This window comes from Microcaecilia unicolor, chromosome 13, assembly GCF_901765095.1.
Source record: "Microcaecilia unicolor chromosome 13, aMicUni1.1, whole genome shotgun sequence".
In the NCBI taxonomy this organism is placed as follows: Eukaryota; Metazoa; Chordata; class Amphibia; order Gymnophiona; family Siphonopidae; genus Microcaecilia; species Microcaecilia unicolor.
Window position 1 is genome coordinate 38,369,215 of NC_044043.1, and position 15,259 is coordinate 38,384,473.

The window sequence follows — 15,259 nt, forward strand, 5'->3', positions numbered from 1 at the left end:
ACCAATAAAGATGGCGTTTTCGCTGTTTCCACATATTCCATGGACAGCATTATTTGTCTCATATTATGTGCTACAGTGCGGCCTGCCACAAAACCCACTTGCTGCTCCAAGATCAGCTGAGGCAGCACCTTAGCCAGTCTGTTGGCCAAAATCTTCGCATACAATTTCATTTCAACGTTTAACAACGAAATTGGCCTGTATGATGATGGCCTTTTGGGGTCTCTCCCTGATTTTAATAGCAACACTATCTGGGCCAACTGAAGTGATTGCGGTATATTGCCGTCTATCACAAATTGCTTGAAATATGCCTGTAGTGTCTGCAAAATCAAGGGAGATAGCAATTTATAAAATTCTGCTCTAAAACCGTCTGGCCCTGGCGCCTTGTAGAGCGCACTTTGCTTAACGGCTAATTCTACCTCTTCTATTGTGATCTCTCCATTCAGTTTGCTAGCCTCCCTCTCTCCTAACTCTGGCAGAGTTAAATTGTCCAAATACATGTTTCCATCCATGGGTTCCTCAAGGGTCCTGCCATACAATTGTTGGTAATATCTACTGAACACTTCAGCTATTTCCTTGTCAGTTCTCACCAGTTCCCCTTTTGCTTTCTCTATGTAAGTAATAATCCTGGAGCCTCCTGCCTGCCTTATCAACCTCGACATAAGTTTACCCGCCTTATTACTATGCAAAAAGAGCTGATATTGATAATATTTGATGGATTTCATTGTCCTTTCATGAAGAAGCTCATTTAAGCTAGTCTGGAGCGTCAATAGTAGAGCACGATTCCCGGAGGTAGGATATCTCCCATATTGAATTCTAGTGGCCCTCACCTGTTTTTCTAGACGTATGATTTCCCTATCTCGCAGTTTCTTTTGGAAAGAGCAGTACGCTATTGTCTCCCCTCTTAATACCGCTTTTGCTGCTTCCCAATATAGTATCGGTTGTTGTTTATGTTCTTCGTTGTGGTATTGATATTCTTCCCATTTTTTTTAAATATGCTCTCTAAAATGGGGGTCTCGATATAATTTCAGCGGAAAGCGCCATACATATTGCTGATCTTTGCTCTCTCCAAATTCTAATGTATACCATACAAATGCATGGTCCGATATGCTATAGGGCCCAATCCCCGCCTCCCCTACCCGTGAAAACATCTCTCTAGATATCAACCAATAGTCTATTCTAGACTGTGTACCATGTGCTCTAGATAAATGTGTGTAATCCCGTTCAGTTGGATGTAAAATCCTCCATACATCTATCAGTTCTAGTCTAGTGCAGAACAGTGCAATACCTTTGTCTGGATTATTACTGACCTTTAGGGGTTCCTTGGATTTATCCTGAGTGGGATCGTGCACCATGTTGAAATCTCCTCCCATTATCAATGGCATTTCCCCTAAACTTGTAATCTTACCAATTAATCCTCTCACCCATTTTTGGCTGTATGTATTGGGTCCATATATATTGCAGAGCAATACAGGCAATTTATTGAGTAATAATTGCAGTATCAAATATCTGCCTTGTGGATCTTTCCACGTCTGTTGTATAACTACATCTACACCCCTCCGAATTAGTATCAGTAATCCCGCCTTCTTTCCTATTGCTGGCACCTCTGCTACCTGACCCACCCACCAACAGCCAAATTTGAGATGTTCCACCGTCGATAGGTGGGTCTCTTGCAAAAATGCAATATCTGCCCCATGTCTATTCAAATCCCGCATTATTTTTTTCCTTTTAATTGGTGAGGACACTCCACTAATATTCCAGGAAACAAACTTTAACAGCTTCATGTTATCTCATCCATTGTGAGCTTGTCTCCATCCCATATTATTAGGGTTGGTCTAGGGCTGTCCCAGCCATCAGCCCCCGACCCCTTCCTCCTCCGCAAGTTCTCCCCCCCCATCCCCCCACAGCAGCAAGAGATACAAAACATTACAACATACAACACATCATTACAAAAAAACGGACGACTTATTTCTCCCCCCTCCTTCCCTCCCCTCCTCCCCCTCCCAGCCCTTCCACTATCAGGCGAGGCATGTTCAATTTTTACCCTCCCTCTCATTCCCCTTCCCTGGATCCCCCCTATATCCTTCCCCTCCCTCCCATATCTATCCATTGTATATAATGGACAAGGCCCGTGTGAATGATCTCCCAGCCCCATCTCCCCCCCCCCCCCACCCTGCCTATCTAGTCCCGGTCCGCCCACCAAGGGCAAGCAGGATTCATCTGTGAGTGCCCTCTATACAGATTTCTATACAAATATCAGTGCTTCCCACCATAAACCATGTCAGCTGAATTATGCATGTCTGTCATGTAGAACCTCCCACCCCTGTTTCTTATCCTTTTCAGGTATCACAAGTATATTACATTTCTTTCTTTAACACAAGGGCATATCTCCAAAGCACCCAGCCCCCCAAAGCTCCACAGATTCCCATGGAGCCCCGGAGGCCCAGCGCCCCGAAAACACGCCTAATAGCTCTTTTTTCCTTCTCTCTCCAATTAAGTCCTCCTACCACTGTTTTCATAATGCTCTGTGTAAATTTGTATTTCCACAATCTGCATCTCCCTGCATGCTTGTGTGAGTATCCAAGGATTATATATAGAGTCTGTTTTGCAGCTTTTTGTAACCCTTTATACTCCACCCGAAAAAGGCATCTGTTCTTCCATGTTCTATATTCCTAGTCCAAAATCCACGCACATTAGTATAGTTTCCCAAAACTAGTACACCATCACTGTCTTGTTTCTACTTCCTTGTCAGCTTCCTCAGTTCTCAAGTTAAAGTTCCATCTATTATCTTTCAGTTTTAATTAGGTGTATTATGGCAAGCGGCTTGTACTGGCAGCATTCTCCGGCAGCCCCTGAAGGAACAGCCTGGCGGATTCTGGGGTGTCGTGGAACTGCGCTTTACCCTCCTGGAACACCTTTAATCGGGCAGGGTACATTAACGCAAATTGAATATGGCGCTTATGCAGCTCTGTGCATATAGGCGCATATGCTTTCCGCATACCTGACACTCGCGTTGAAAAGTCCTGAAAGCATAGTATAGTTTTGTTTTCATATTTTAGAGGCCCCTTCGTTCTGATAGCCCGCAAGATATCCACTTTGTGAGCATAGTTTAAGATTTTACAAATGACCACCCTGGGTCTGTCTTCTGGTGCCCTACGAGGCCCCAGCCTGTGTGCTCGTTCAATTCGAAGAGGCCCCACATTCTGAGATAGCCTTAAAGTATTCGTCAGCCATTCTTCCAAAAACTTACCCAGATCCGCTTCTGGGAGAGATTCGGGCAAACCTACAAGTCTCAGATTTCCCCTTCGGGATCGATTTTCCATATCATCCGCTTTGTCTTCTAAGTCTCGCATTTTACTTTGCAGTTTCTCCGTCAGCGTCTCCAGCTGTTTCATTTTGTCTTCTAAGTCTGAAACCCGCTGCGTGCACGCCGTAAATTCTCCTTTGAGCGCCTCTACGTTGCCGTCTACATTATCAAGCTTGGCGGACAAGGTTTGCAGTTTCTTATCCAGCGTAGCATCTATGGCATGGGTGACCTCCGCAACAATCTCCGCCACCCACGCGGAGCTAACCGAAGTCGGGCCTTCGCCATTGCCCGCCGCCATCTTGGGTCTGCTCTTAGATAGCTTGTCTTTATCTCTACGAGTCGCACGTGCGGTCATCAGCGCTGATCCGATCTCCCTCCGGCGCACTGGGTGTTCCTCTATAGTTCCCTTCGCTTTTTATGCGTGGGGCACTTGTTTTCGATCGTTATACAAGGCGGGGTTGGCAGCTGGGACCGGGAGCCTCACTCACCGACGTCTGCTTCTCTAGCACGACATCACGTGACCCTCTGAAAACTCGCTTCTTAAGCTTTATGTTTAGAAGACGCAGACTTTGTCTACCCTTTGCAGTACCACTATAAAAGTCTTTTTAAAGACCCATCTTTTGTGTCACAAGATTGAAAAGACACGACATTGAAGATTTTGAAAAGACACGACACTGACTAGTTGAAGAAAGACCTAATCCTTCTTAATTTCCACAAAGAGTTGAAAACTTTCATTATCAACGAATTGATTCAAGTGTTAAATTCTCATCAAGAATGAATTCCAGTATCTTTAGCTGTTTTTCTATTTGGTACTAGACACCAAGTATTGTGACAGAAGTGTCTAAAAACTGTTTGTAAGGATTTCCTAGTACCAAAAGTTTAGCTTTATCACTATTAAGCTGCAGTTTAAAAGCTGTTGCCCAGCTTGAAAGAATGTTAAAACCCTCCTCTATTAACTGAGAAATGGAGAATAGTGATGAATTGAAGGGTATAGTAATAGTGACATCATCTGCATATATAAATATATATATAGTACCCTGCAGATGTCAATCAAATAGCCAGTTGGGCCATCAGCAAATTAAACAATATGGGTGAGAGGGATGAACCCATTCAAAGGAACGGTGCAGGTTTCCTTTCTTCATAGCATCTACTCTTTAAATAATCTGTTAGCCATCTTCATACTGAGCCTCCAATACCATAATGTGTTAGCAAATTCAGTGAGATTTCATGATCGACAAGATCAAATGCAGCAGGACATGTCAAACTGCATTATAAGCACCCTGAATCCAATACTAGTATCTCTTCTAGCTTCTGACTATAGAGGTTACTAGGGTCTCAGTGCTAAAAGAGTTTCTAAACCCTGCTAGTGATGTGAATGGAGAATGTTATGAAATGCTATATAGTCCCCCAACTGGCTTGCCAAAATTCTCTCCATAAACTTAGTAAGAAATGGAATGGATGCAATTGAGTCTGTAATTTGAGACCTCAGCAAGACTGGGTTTTATGTTGTTTGGGATCGGAGTAAGGAGAATTTTGCCTGCCTCAATAGAGAAGTGTCCTGAGTGAAAACTACCTGTAATGCAAACAAATATGTAATTTTAAACTGAATAGAATTATGATTCAATAAAAAAATTGGGACAGTGGTCCCAGGCACACTAGAAGGAGTGGGTTTTCATAAATGATTCACATGTAGACAATTCGAGGATATTAAAAGAATTCCAGAATGGACAGAGCACAGTATATGAGGGATCCCATACTGTAACCCTTGAATAACCACCATTTACAAATCTTCTTACCTGGTAATTTCTGACTCCATCCCAGCAGGCTGTCTGGTTCGGTTGTGCCTTTAAATCTTCTATACTAAACTGTTAAAACCCAAAGAAAAGTGTTCAGTCAACAAACTGCATAGCTTCCGAGTTTAGTCACTGTGTGAAATACAGGCAACAAAACTATTATAGAAGTGACAATTTTTCTATTCTGTCCAAATGACATGGAACCATTAGATCAACAGTTCTCAACTAAGGTGTCAAGATACACGAAACATTTGACAGACAGTAAGCCTGCACTCTTTATTACAGCCACATGTGCCTGCTGGCTGAGGACAGCAAAGAGCCAGGTACTTCAAATCCCTGTCATCTGTTCCTGTCATCATACTCTCCCAGCCCTGGCTGGAAACATGAGGTTCTGTTCACTCGCCTCCCCCATCCTGCTAGGCTTACGTGCTTCTACACTTATAAACTGACTCGAAAGGGCAGCTTGGAACCTAGGGTGGTCAAAGGGCTTATCCATCCCTTGAGATCTTCTGCAAAGACCAGAAGGGAGATCATGGATTGTACAGTTAAAGTCATTATCCCAGTAGCTATTAGTAGAGCTTGCTAATGGAGTGTTAAGGCAGAGGTTTAAAAGTCTAATTTGTCCTGGGGCAAAAACTGAGTGGACAGAGTGAGTTTTAAGACAGGTACTGCACAGGATGGAGAGATTTGAGAAGGAAAAAGAGAATGAGCCTGAGTTTTAAGAACTGAGAGTGTACAAAAAGATTGACCAGCTCCCTCATCAGAGGGGCATCCCCTTCCTGCCCCATTATGGTTCCCTGTGCTGTGTATCATGCATATGATCTTAATCTGCCAGATTTAGCACAACAGAAAAAAAGGCCGAGTAACTGCATTAGGAGAAAAGTGTCAACACACGTCATATCTAGCATAAACCCACTGAAGAGTATCGATCAGGGAGCAGCAAGCTGCATATTCACACAGCGCATGCGTGACACCTTTAAGAAACAGCGCCAACAGAATGTTGCTTCACTAGTCCACAGTATTTCCACTGAAAGAAAACAACTAAGTTTCCTCAAAATATGTACAAATTTCTAATTTCATGAATGAGCTTCAATTACAGGCCTATTTTATAGAAATGGATGTGCCCAGGTCACCCTTTCACAAAGGAGACAGTTTGTAATTGGGCTGTGTTATCCCAGAAATACAAATATAAAATCCCCCTTTTTTAAATAATGTTTTATCTCTGAGGTGTGCATGCCAAAGGCACTTTTGACACACTCAGCTTTTAAAATGCCCCCTTAAGGACTTTAAAAAGAACAATTCTGGAAAATATTATCCACTTTGGTTTTTTGTAAAGTACAAGCTGTCCTCTTACCTTCATGTCCACCCCATTCTCCAGCCTACTCTCTGGCTCAGACTTCAGCAACCAGTGGCTGTAGCTCTCCGGGTTCACCTGTGTACCAGAGCGCTTCTTTGTGCTACTTGGCTTCTTGGACGTTTGACCTCGTCCTGAGCTTCCTTCCATCCCTGCTGGAGTTTCTTTCTCCTCCAGCTTTTCACATTTTGCCTCTTTTGGAAGAGGCTCTGTCTCATCTGTCAGTAGAAACAAACCGATTAAGCATTGACAGAGTATGGGGGGAGGGGGGAGCAAGGGAGGCAGTACCTCTACGTATCAGAGGTATAGCCAGACCTTACATTTTGGATGGGCCATTGGGCGAACTGGGTGGGCACATGTTATGGTATCAGTTTGTCAGGATTATTGAAATATATGTAGCATAATTATTGATTATGCTGAATCAGATATACCAATATAAGAATACAACTTTAAAAACGTATTGAAACTGCAGCAATGAAACTGGCTTTCATGTCAAGCCCCTCTTTCCCCTCCCTTTTCCTGGGAACTTCTGACTAGTCAATTACAAACACTTAACAGAGACAAAAGGTACTGGGATATAGCTTCCTTCTCCTCCCACCTAACAAGGAACATGACTAGGTGGATACTTGAAGGCTCATCAAGGCTTCTGCAGAAATTAAACACAACTGCAGACAGAGGCCCAGATGCATCTAACAAACGTAAAAAAATCTAAAACGTTAAAGTCCTTAACGATTTTGAAAAACCGAAGCATGCACCAAAAAAAACGGTCAAACATGTTCGTTGCGGTATCGAGAAGTACAATGTATCAATGAATCATAATCCCCATCGGTAATCGGCCCCTAAATCATGCGCAGAGCAGCCAAGCGTTATGCTGGCTGCTCTGCGCATGCCATAAACGTAAAAAAAAAAACCACAACACAAACATGTGGCTCCCCACTTCCCCCTGCACTAACCAAAACAAAAAAAAAATTCAAATAGATCGGGAGGGGGCGATGGCGCTCATCAGGAGCGTCCTGTATGGGCGCCCTTGCCCCCCCCCCGAGATCGCCGCTGTTCCCCGCTTCAGACGGTTTTAATAAAAACAAATCTCCAAATTTTCTCATCCCCGCTCTCCCTCCCTTCCTGTATCTCCTGTCCTTTGCTCCATGGCTCCACCTCCTGCCATCCTCCGCCCCCGTGCCCCGCCCTCCTGGGGTCGTCGCCGCCGCTCCCACCCTCCACCGGACCCCCCTCCACATTACCGTCCCGTGCAGCGCCTCTCACCTGTATGCGAAGGCGCTGCACGGGATAATACAGCTGATCGCCATTTGCTTCTCCCTCCTCCGACGTCAGTCTGTTGTTCCTGGGCCCGCCCTCCATTGACGTAAGTTACTATGTTAGTTATCTTAACTTACGTCAATGGAGGGCCGGGCCAGGAACAACAGACTGACATCGGAGGAGGGAGAAGCAATTGGCGATCAGCTGTTTTATCCTGTGCAGCGCCTCCATATACAGGTGAGAGGCGCTGCGCGGGACGGTAACATGGAGGGGGGGGGGTCCGGTGGAGGGTGGGAGCAGCAGCGACAACCCCAGGGGGGCAGGGCACGGGAGCGGAGGATGGCAGGAGGGGAAGCCCTGGAGCAAAGGACAGGAGACACAGGAAGGGAGGGGGAGCGGGGATGAGAAAATTTGGAGATTTGTTTTTATTAAAACCGGCTGAAGCGGGAAACAGCGGTGATCTCGGGGGGGGGGGGGCAAGGGCGCCCATACAGGACGCTCCTAACGAGCGCCTTTGCCCCCTCCCGATCTATTTGAATTTTTTTTTTTGTTAGTTAGTGCAGGGGGAAGTGGGGAACTACCGGTTTGTGTTTTTATATAACTTTTTTTTTTTTTTTTTACTTGCCAGCTTGCATTTTTAAGGTGCAGGAGGGAGCGGGGAGATGACAGCTCAGGCCTGAGCGACAGGTCTGAGATCTCGCTAAATTTCTCACGTTAAATGATTTGTTAGAATCGTCGGTATGGTTAGTGCATTGCGAATTGTCCACATTTCAATGGTAGTTTCTGGTTTGCATTCCGTTTTCGTTATCTGCTAGCAGCTTCAGAAAAAGGCCTATAATGCATGCAATGGTGGCAAATTTTGTCGTTAAAGCGCCATTAAAGGGTCGTTAGAGTTTTGTGCATCTAGGCCTCAAAGTCTGGAGAAGCCATTGAAGACAAAGACTTCAGAGGAAAACCATAAACAAGGCATTTGCTTGTCAAACCATTTGCTAGTTACCTCAGATATGTATATCTGCCCCCTCCCATCAGCTATCAGACATGAAGACGCCAGGACACATGCAGAAAGGAAAGACTTATAATGTGATCATGTGAACAGACTACATTAACCATAATGCCTTGCAAATTATCCAGTGCAAACCAGGAAGCAAATGCACACAGGACATGCACTCATATTTCCCTGCAAATAGACTGTATAAAAAGCCTGGAAAAGCCCAGCTCACGCTCTTGGGACCTGCTTCTTCTTGGGATCTGCTGCGCTGGGGGCCTACAGCTCTACCCTTCTCTCCTGTAACCACGTGCCATGTGCTCATCACTCAGCTTTGTAACAAGGACTTGTAAGTAACTAATAATTCATATTTACCTTATTTAAGCACAGATTCTCTGTAATACTCTTATCTCTCGCTGCAACATTAATTGCTAAAATTGTAACTTAATAAACCCTTTTGAAGCTAAATATATGGTCTTTTGTGTCCTGAGTGGATGCTTTTAAATCTTGCAGTACAGAACACTGCATTTCAACAGATATATATATATATATAATTCATTGCAATTGTGAATCTTGTTGCTTTAATCGGCAACTGGTGGAGAATTATCATATATATATATATATATATATATTTTTTTTTTTTTTTTTTTAATTATAAACATTAGTGAGTGCTCTAGAGCTCTACCCCAAGTAAATTATTTCTTGTTAATATCCACACACCCGTCTCCCCCAGTGCCAAGTTGCAAATGTACAGTAAATAACAACTGGCTTCAACTGGCAACACTGCCGCTGCTCTGCCCCTTTGCGCATGCTTGGTTTTCACGCGTGCGTGAAAACTGAGTTTGTGCTGCAAGGGGGAGGCCAGCGTAATGGCAGCATATAGACAGTGCCATTGGCTGGAGCAAGTAGGAAAGGGTGCTGTTCTTGCCATCGAAGGACCCTTGCAGCTGGGATCCCCTCCAGCCAATAACAAGTGCACAAGAATTTTGGGTGGGCCTGGACCCAGCCTTGGCTATGCCACTGCTCCATATGCTCTAGTGCTGAACGGCACCAGCAGAGATACAGTTTCACTTCATACAGCAGGTTGCATGAAGAAAAGCAAAACAGCACAAAGGGCCCAAAGAATCTGTCACTTCCTAAGTGGCTAAAAGGAGGAATGGTGCTTTGTAAAACTACATCAGCTTCCTGAGCCACACAAGTTCCTGTAGATCTGGCAGCAATTACTGTGAGACTGAACCTTTGCAGCTCAGAAGACTGGAGCTGTGTGAAGCAACAGTCCTGACAATCCTGGGGAGAGCTAGACGGTCAGCCAGATCTGAGAGGAATGGGAGGCCAGACCAGTGGAATCAGGGAGGGGGGAAAAGGTGGAAAGAGAGCCTTCCGAGAGTGACGGAAAGGAGATGTGATCATGTGGAAACAGCTTTTTAAGAAATGAGGATAGGGCATGAGGGGAAGGGGGCCCAAGAGAAAGAAAGAAACATAGGAGATGGGGGGGGGGGGGGGGGGGGCAGAGACAGAAAGAGAGAAGAGGTACATGGACAAGGAGATAGGGAGCCAAGAATGAGTGTGCATGGTGTGAAGGGGAAGGAGGAGGACTTTCTGTATTTGAATGAGTACACCTTGAACTAAATACACATAAAAAAAGATGTGGGGTAGGAGGAGGAGGCATGGTGATGAGAAAAATAAGGAGAAGGAAGAGGTATGAGGAGGTATGGAGGACAGCATACGAGGAGGAAGAGAGGGATGGGGGAAGAGGAACAGAGAAAGTACCTGCATATAATTTGTACAGCGCTGCGTATGTCTAGTAGCGCTATAGAAATGATTAGTAGGATGGGGGCGTGTCAAGATGGCTGCCTAACCGGTTGAACGGCAGAGAGCTCTGAGCGTTTGGGGGGGGAAAAAATTTATTCCTATTCTCCAATAATGCCTCATTCTAAAAGAAAGGGGAAGCTAAAGTTAGATCCTCAGCCTACCTTGACGTCTTCTCCAGCCCAAGCGTCGCTTGAGCGCTACTTCACCGGTTTCTCCAGGTTCCATAGGGAGGAGGATCCCATAGCGGGAGCTCTCGGAGAAGCGCGATCCCCGCTGGGAGAGGAAACCTCTCTCTCACCACCATCAACATTTCGGACTCCTCCGTGTCCAGCGTCGACGGCGTCCCTGGAGGGAAACCCCGCCGATTCCGGAAGTGTATCGGCTGGGGTAACCAGCGAGGACCCAGGCATGGAAAAGTCGACTCTGAAGTCTGAGGGAGTTTATCTTTCCTCAGCAAAAAATCCGGAGGTGACATTGGAATCGATTGGGGTGATGTTGAACCTGATGAACTCTACACTACAAAAAACCTCTGGTGATGTGTTAAATTTAAATGCCAAGCTGGAAGAGCTAAAAGTAAATGTTGATTCTGTTAAAGATAATTTATCTCGGCAAAGAAGTTGAATCATTTAAGGAATTTAAGACTATGTTTATTAAAGACAATATGGACATAAGAAGAAAAATTGAACAATTAGAGAATTATAACAGACGGCTTAATCTCCGCCTGTTAAATTTTCCTAAGCTCTCGGGGGTAACTCCGATAGAAATATTCAGAAGATATTTAAATGAGATCCTCAAAATTCCCCTGGATGCTATTCCTCCGGTGAACAAAATTTACTTCATTCCTAAACCAAAAGGGGAACTGCGAGGAACAGAAAATATTATTCCGGATTTCCAAAATATTTCTGACATTTTGGAACAATCTTCTGAAACAATACTTGATAGAGCCACATTATTGATTTCTTTTGTCTTTGAACAAGACTATAATAATATATTAAGATTGTATTTTCGTAATGCTAAGGCTCAATTTTGTGGTTCTAAGGTCTGGATTTTTCCAGACGTAACTAAACAGACACAACAAAAAAGGAAAGCCTTTCTTATTTTGAAACAGAGAACAATTGATATTGGTGGTTCTTTTTTCTTGGCATATCCAGCAAAATGTGTGGTTAAGTTAGGTCAGACTAAATATACTTTCTTTTCACCGGAACAACTGAAATCATTCCTAGATGTGAAACAGTTGAAATGATTTATAACCTGGAGTAATAGCAGCTTTTACCTGGTAACAAATGTTGATTTTCATTTTCTGTAACTTCTCTGATTCTATCACTCCCTCCTCAAATTTTGAGGTCTAAGGAAGGTTAAACTATTTTTCTTTTAAATGTATAAGTTTCTTGTCCATTGTAAGATGTATTTTCTTTTGAAGTTTTTTCCTTTTATTATTTACTGGTAAAACACTGGATGAGAATGTTATGGTGTATATCATTTGCCTGTGTTTCTAGCAAGGATTACCTTGTTAAATGTATAATAAAACCATAAATAAATAAATAAAAAAAGAAATGATTAGTAGTAGTAAGAGGAAAAGGAGGTTGAAGGAAAGATAGACGATGAGAGGTGAGGGTTGGAAGGACAGAAGAGAGATAGAAGGGTGGGAAAAGGTAGCAGAGGAGAGAAAAGATAAGGGGGAAGAATAGTGGAGAGATGAGATGTGGAGAAGTAAGGACGTGAGCAGTAGGTGAACTGTGAAAAACATACAAACAGAGAAATATAAAGGCAGGGAAAGACCATCCAGTCTGCCTATCGACACCATCTACTATCCCCCCTTCTCTCTCTGCTTGGGACAAGTGCATAGCATCTCTTTTGAATTCAGATCAGTCTTTGCTCCACCACCTCCACCAGGAGGCCGTTCCACACATTTACCGCCCTTTTGGTGAAGACGTATAGCCCTAGGTTACTCCCAAATCTGTCTACTTTTACCTTCATTCTGTGCCCCCCCCCCCCCCCCCCCCCATTCCAGAGCTTCCTTTCAATTTAAAGAGACTCACCTCCTGTGCATTTATGCCACAGAGGTATTTAAACAACTTTATCATACCTCCCGTCTCCTGCCTTTCTTCCAAAGTATACATAATGAGATCTTTAAATCTGCCCCATATGCTTTATGATGAATACCACTGACCATTTTTAGTAGCTGCTCTCTGCCCTCCATTCTGTTTATATGTTTTTGAAGGTGCAATCTTTCAGAACTATACTGCCCTGACGCTAGAAGCAAATGCAGGCGCTAGAGGCCATTAGTGCCAGACTAGTGTCCGTGTTTGCTGGCGCACAATGCTCAGAGGTGCCTACCGCAGGAAATAATGAGCTCATCCCTGATCAATGCTAATTGCATGCAAATGTAGTCAACAGGAGGTTTATGTATTTGTATCCCACCTTATATCCAAGGCAGGTAATAACACTTAGATTGTGAGCCCTCCAGGGACAGGGAAGTACCCCAGTGTACCTGAATGTAACTCACCTTGAGCTACTAATAAAAAGGTGTGAGTAAAATCTAAATCTAAGAAAATAAATAAATAAAACACAACATACACAATTACAATAAAAACAACAATACAGACAATCAATCGATACAATACCAGCAACTCAGCATATATTCAGCAGCAGCAGAACACAAAGGCATCAATAATCAACAAGATGGTCTAGAAAATGACATTTCAACATTTGCTTACATGATGCAGTGTTCTGTTCAATTTTCAAAGAAAAAGGCAATTTATTCTATGCCCGAGGACCAGCCACAGAGAAAGTACCAATTCTTGTAAGTCGGTCATTTCCTATTCTTCCCGATGCTTAAAGAACAGTGCAGGCAAATCCTACCCCAGCCCAGAACTGGTGTTATGGTGTCAGCAGAGGAAGAAGCAATTTTGAACCTGATGAACCAAATATTTACACTAGTCTGTAAGCGTGTCAGTTTTATTTTTCCCCTTGTTTAGCAAAAAACCTAAGAATCTACCTTGGATGTCCCGAAGTGCACCATCAAGCATGATTTGTGCAAGAGGCTACCCATGCTCACCCTCAACTCAATATTTCTCATAACTCAAATCTTCTCCAGGCCAAAACTAGATAAACTAGTAAGTCCTTTTTTTTTTTCTATCCGCACAATTCTTAACACTGTCCTTAGATTAAAATGAAAGAACCAAACACACCACACAACCATACTTACGGATAGGGAACGTGCTTGGCACACAACTCTTGAGCACATGCGCCAGGCACAATCTTCCCCCCCCCCTGAACTCCCTAATGGTCAACGCTAACAGCATGCCTATATTTGCATATAATTAGCATTGAGCATTAGGAAGTGGTTTTGCCACGCTGTTCCGATGGTAATTTTCCAGCGCTGTTCTGTACAGTGCCAGAGGATCATCGGGGTCTCAGTACTCTAAGGGCCCTGTTTACCAAGCTGCGTTATAGGTGCGTTAATCGTGTACGCACCTACTATATCCCTATAGGCACCTACACAGCGCACGCGCTAATTGTAGGCACGTTAAAAACACTAACGTCCCTTAGTAAACAGGGCCCTAAATGAGATCTTACCAGAAACGTCTACAGAGGCATTATCACCTCCTTTTTCCTGCTGGCTATTCCTCTACAGAAAGGAGGAAGAGTGCTAAACGAGAAGGGATGTGTGTGATGAGTGAAGGAGTGTGAGAAAAGTGAAGATAATGGAAGAGATGGGACATTAGAATTAAAATAAACGAAAGATGGCAGCTGGATGAAAAAAAAAATCTAATGGAAAGGCAACAAGAACAGAACAGTTAACAGAAAGAGGAAACTTTAAAAATCAAAGTGGGAGAGGAAAAATTATTAAGGAAAGAAAAATTAAACCTAAATAAAATTGAAAAAATGAAAGAATTAAAAGAAAATCAAGAAATAAAAGTTTGTAAATATTTTATTGAACTGCTCTGCTACAGCTGAAATTGAACAAGTAAGAAGGCTGAGGTGAGGGAGGCGGGGGGGGAAAAGAGAGGGGAAGGGACAGAAAGTTTGCATCGCCAATCTGAGAGGGGTGGAGAGAGTTTCCTTTCTTGCAATTCTCATCTTTTTACTTATTGTCTCCCCAAACTAAGCTGGCAAACTACGCTTACATGCGCAAGATATTTTTATAAACATGGTTGGTGTAACCATCAGGCAGTCGCCTAGGGTGGTAGCTTCTTGAAAGGGGGGCATAAACAGTAGCTGTAGTCAAAGCAAAATGATAGTTCTTTGAGTTTCTGTGGCTGTCAGGACCTATTGGTGCATACTTTTAAAGGATTAATTTTTTTTTTAGGGAGGTGACGTGTTGAGGTGATCATAATTGTTCAGTTTAACTATAAACATCTTAGGGGTACCTTTCACAAAGGTGTTGGGGAAAAAGTAACCTTAGTATGCCCTTACACAAGTTTTTCGCAGTCAGAAAATGGCCGATTTGCAATTTCTGGCATTAATGGCCATGCGCTTGGGCCCTTATTGCCACCTATTGTGTAGGCCGTAAGGGCTCACGCGCTAATCAGTTAGTGTGTGGCAACATGGTTGTGCTGATTTCCGCTGTCACATTCACTCTCCGCACCCAAACATGCCTCCTCCCGAGAAATTCCCCAAAATTGTTTAGCATGTTTTATGCGTGCACAACAGCATTTTACTGTGGGGCACCTTAGCGCATGCTGCAGTAAGAATGCGCTAGTACTTCTCACAGCCTGGTAAAAGAACCCCTTAGGGGGAGGGAGCCTGCA

At 43.6% G+C, this 15,259-nt stretch overlaps 1 protein-coding gene across 4 annotated transcripts in view; it reads right to left on the reverse strand.

The window, feature by feature from the left end:
* The window catches only part of THYN1 (thymocyte nuclear protein 1), a 38,692-nt gene that overhangs the window by 10,998 nt on the left and 12,435 nt on the right, over positions 1–15,259 (reverse strand). For all 4 annotated transcript variants that reach the window (XM_030222415.1, XM_030222416.1, XM_030222413.1 and 1 more), the window contains exons 3-4: positions 6,452–6,669; positions 5,101–5,169 (exon numbers count right to left, since the gene is read on the reverse strand). In XM_030222415.1, coding sequence (XP_030078275.1) covers positions 5,101–5,169; positions 6,452–6,669 — 287 coding nt within the window. The remainder of the gene's footprint in view (positions 1–5,100; positions 5,170–6,451; positions 6,670–15,259) is intronic.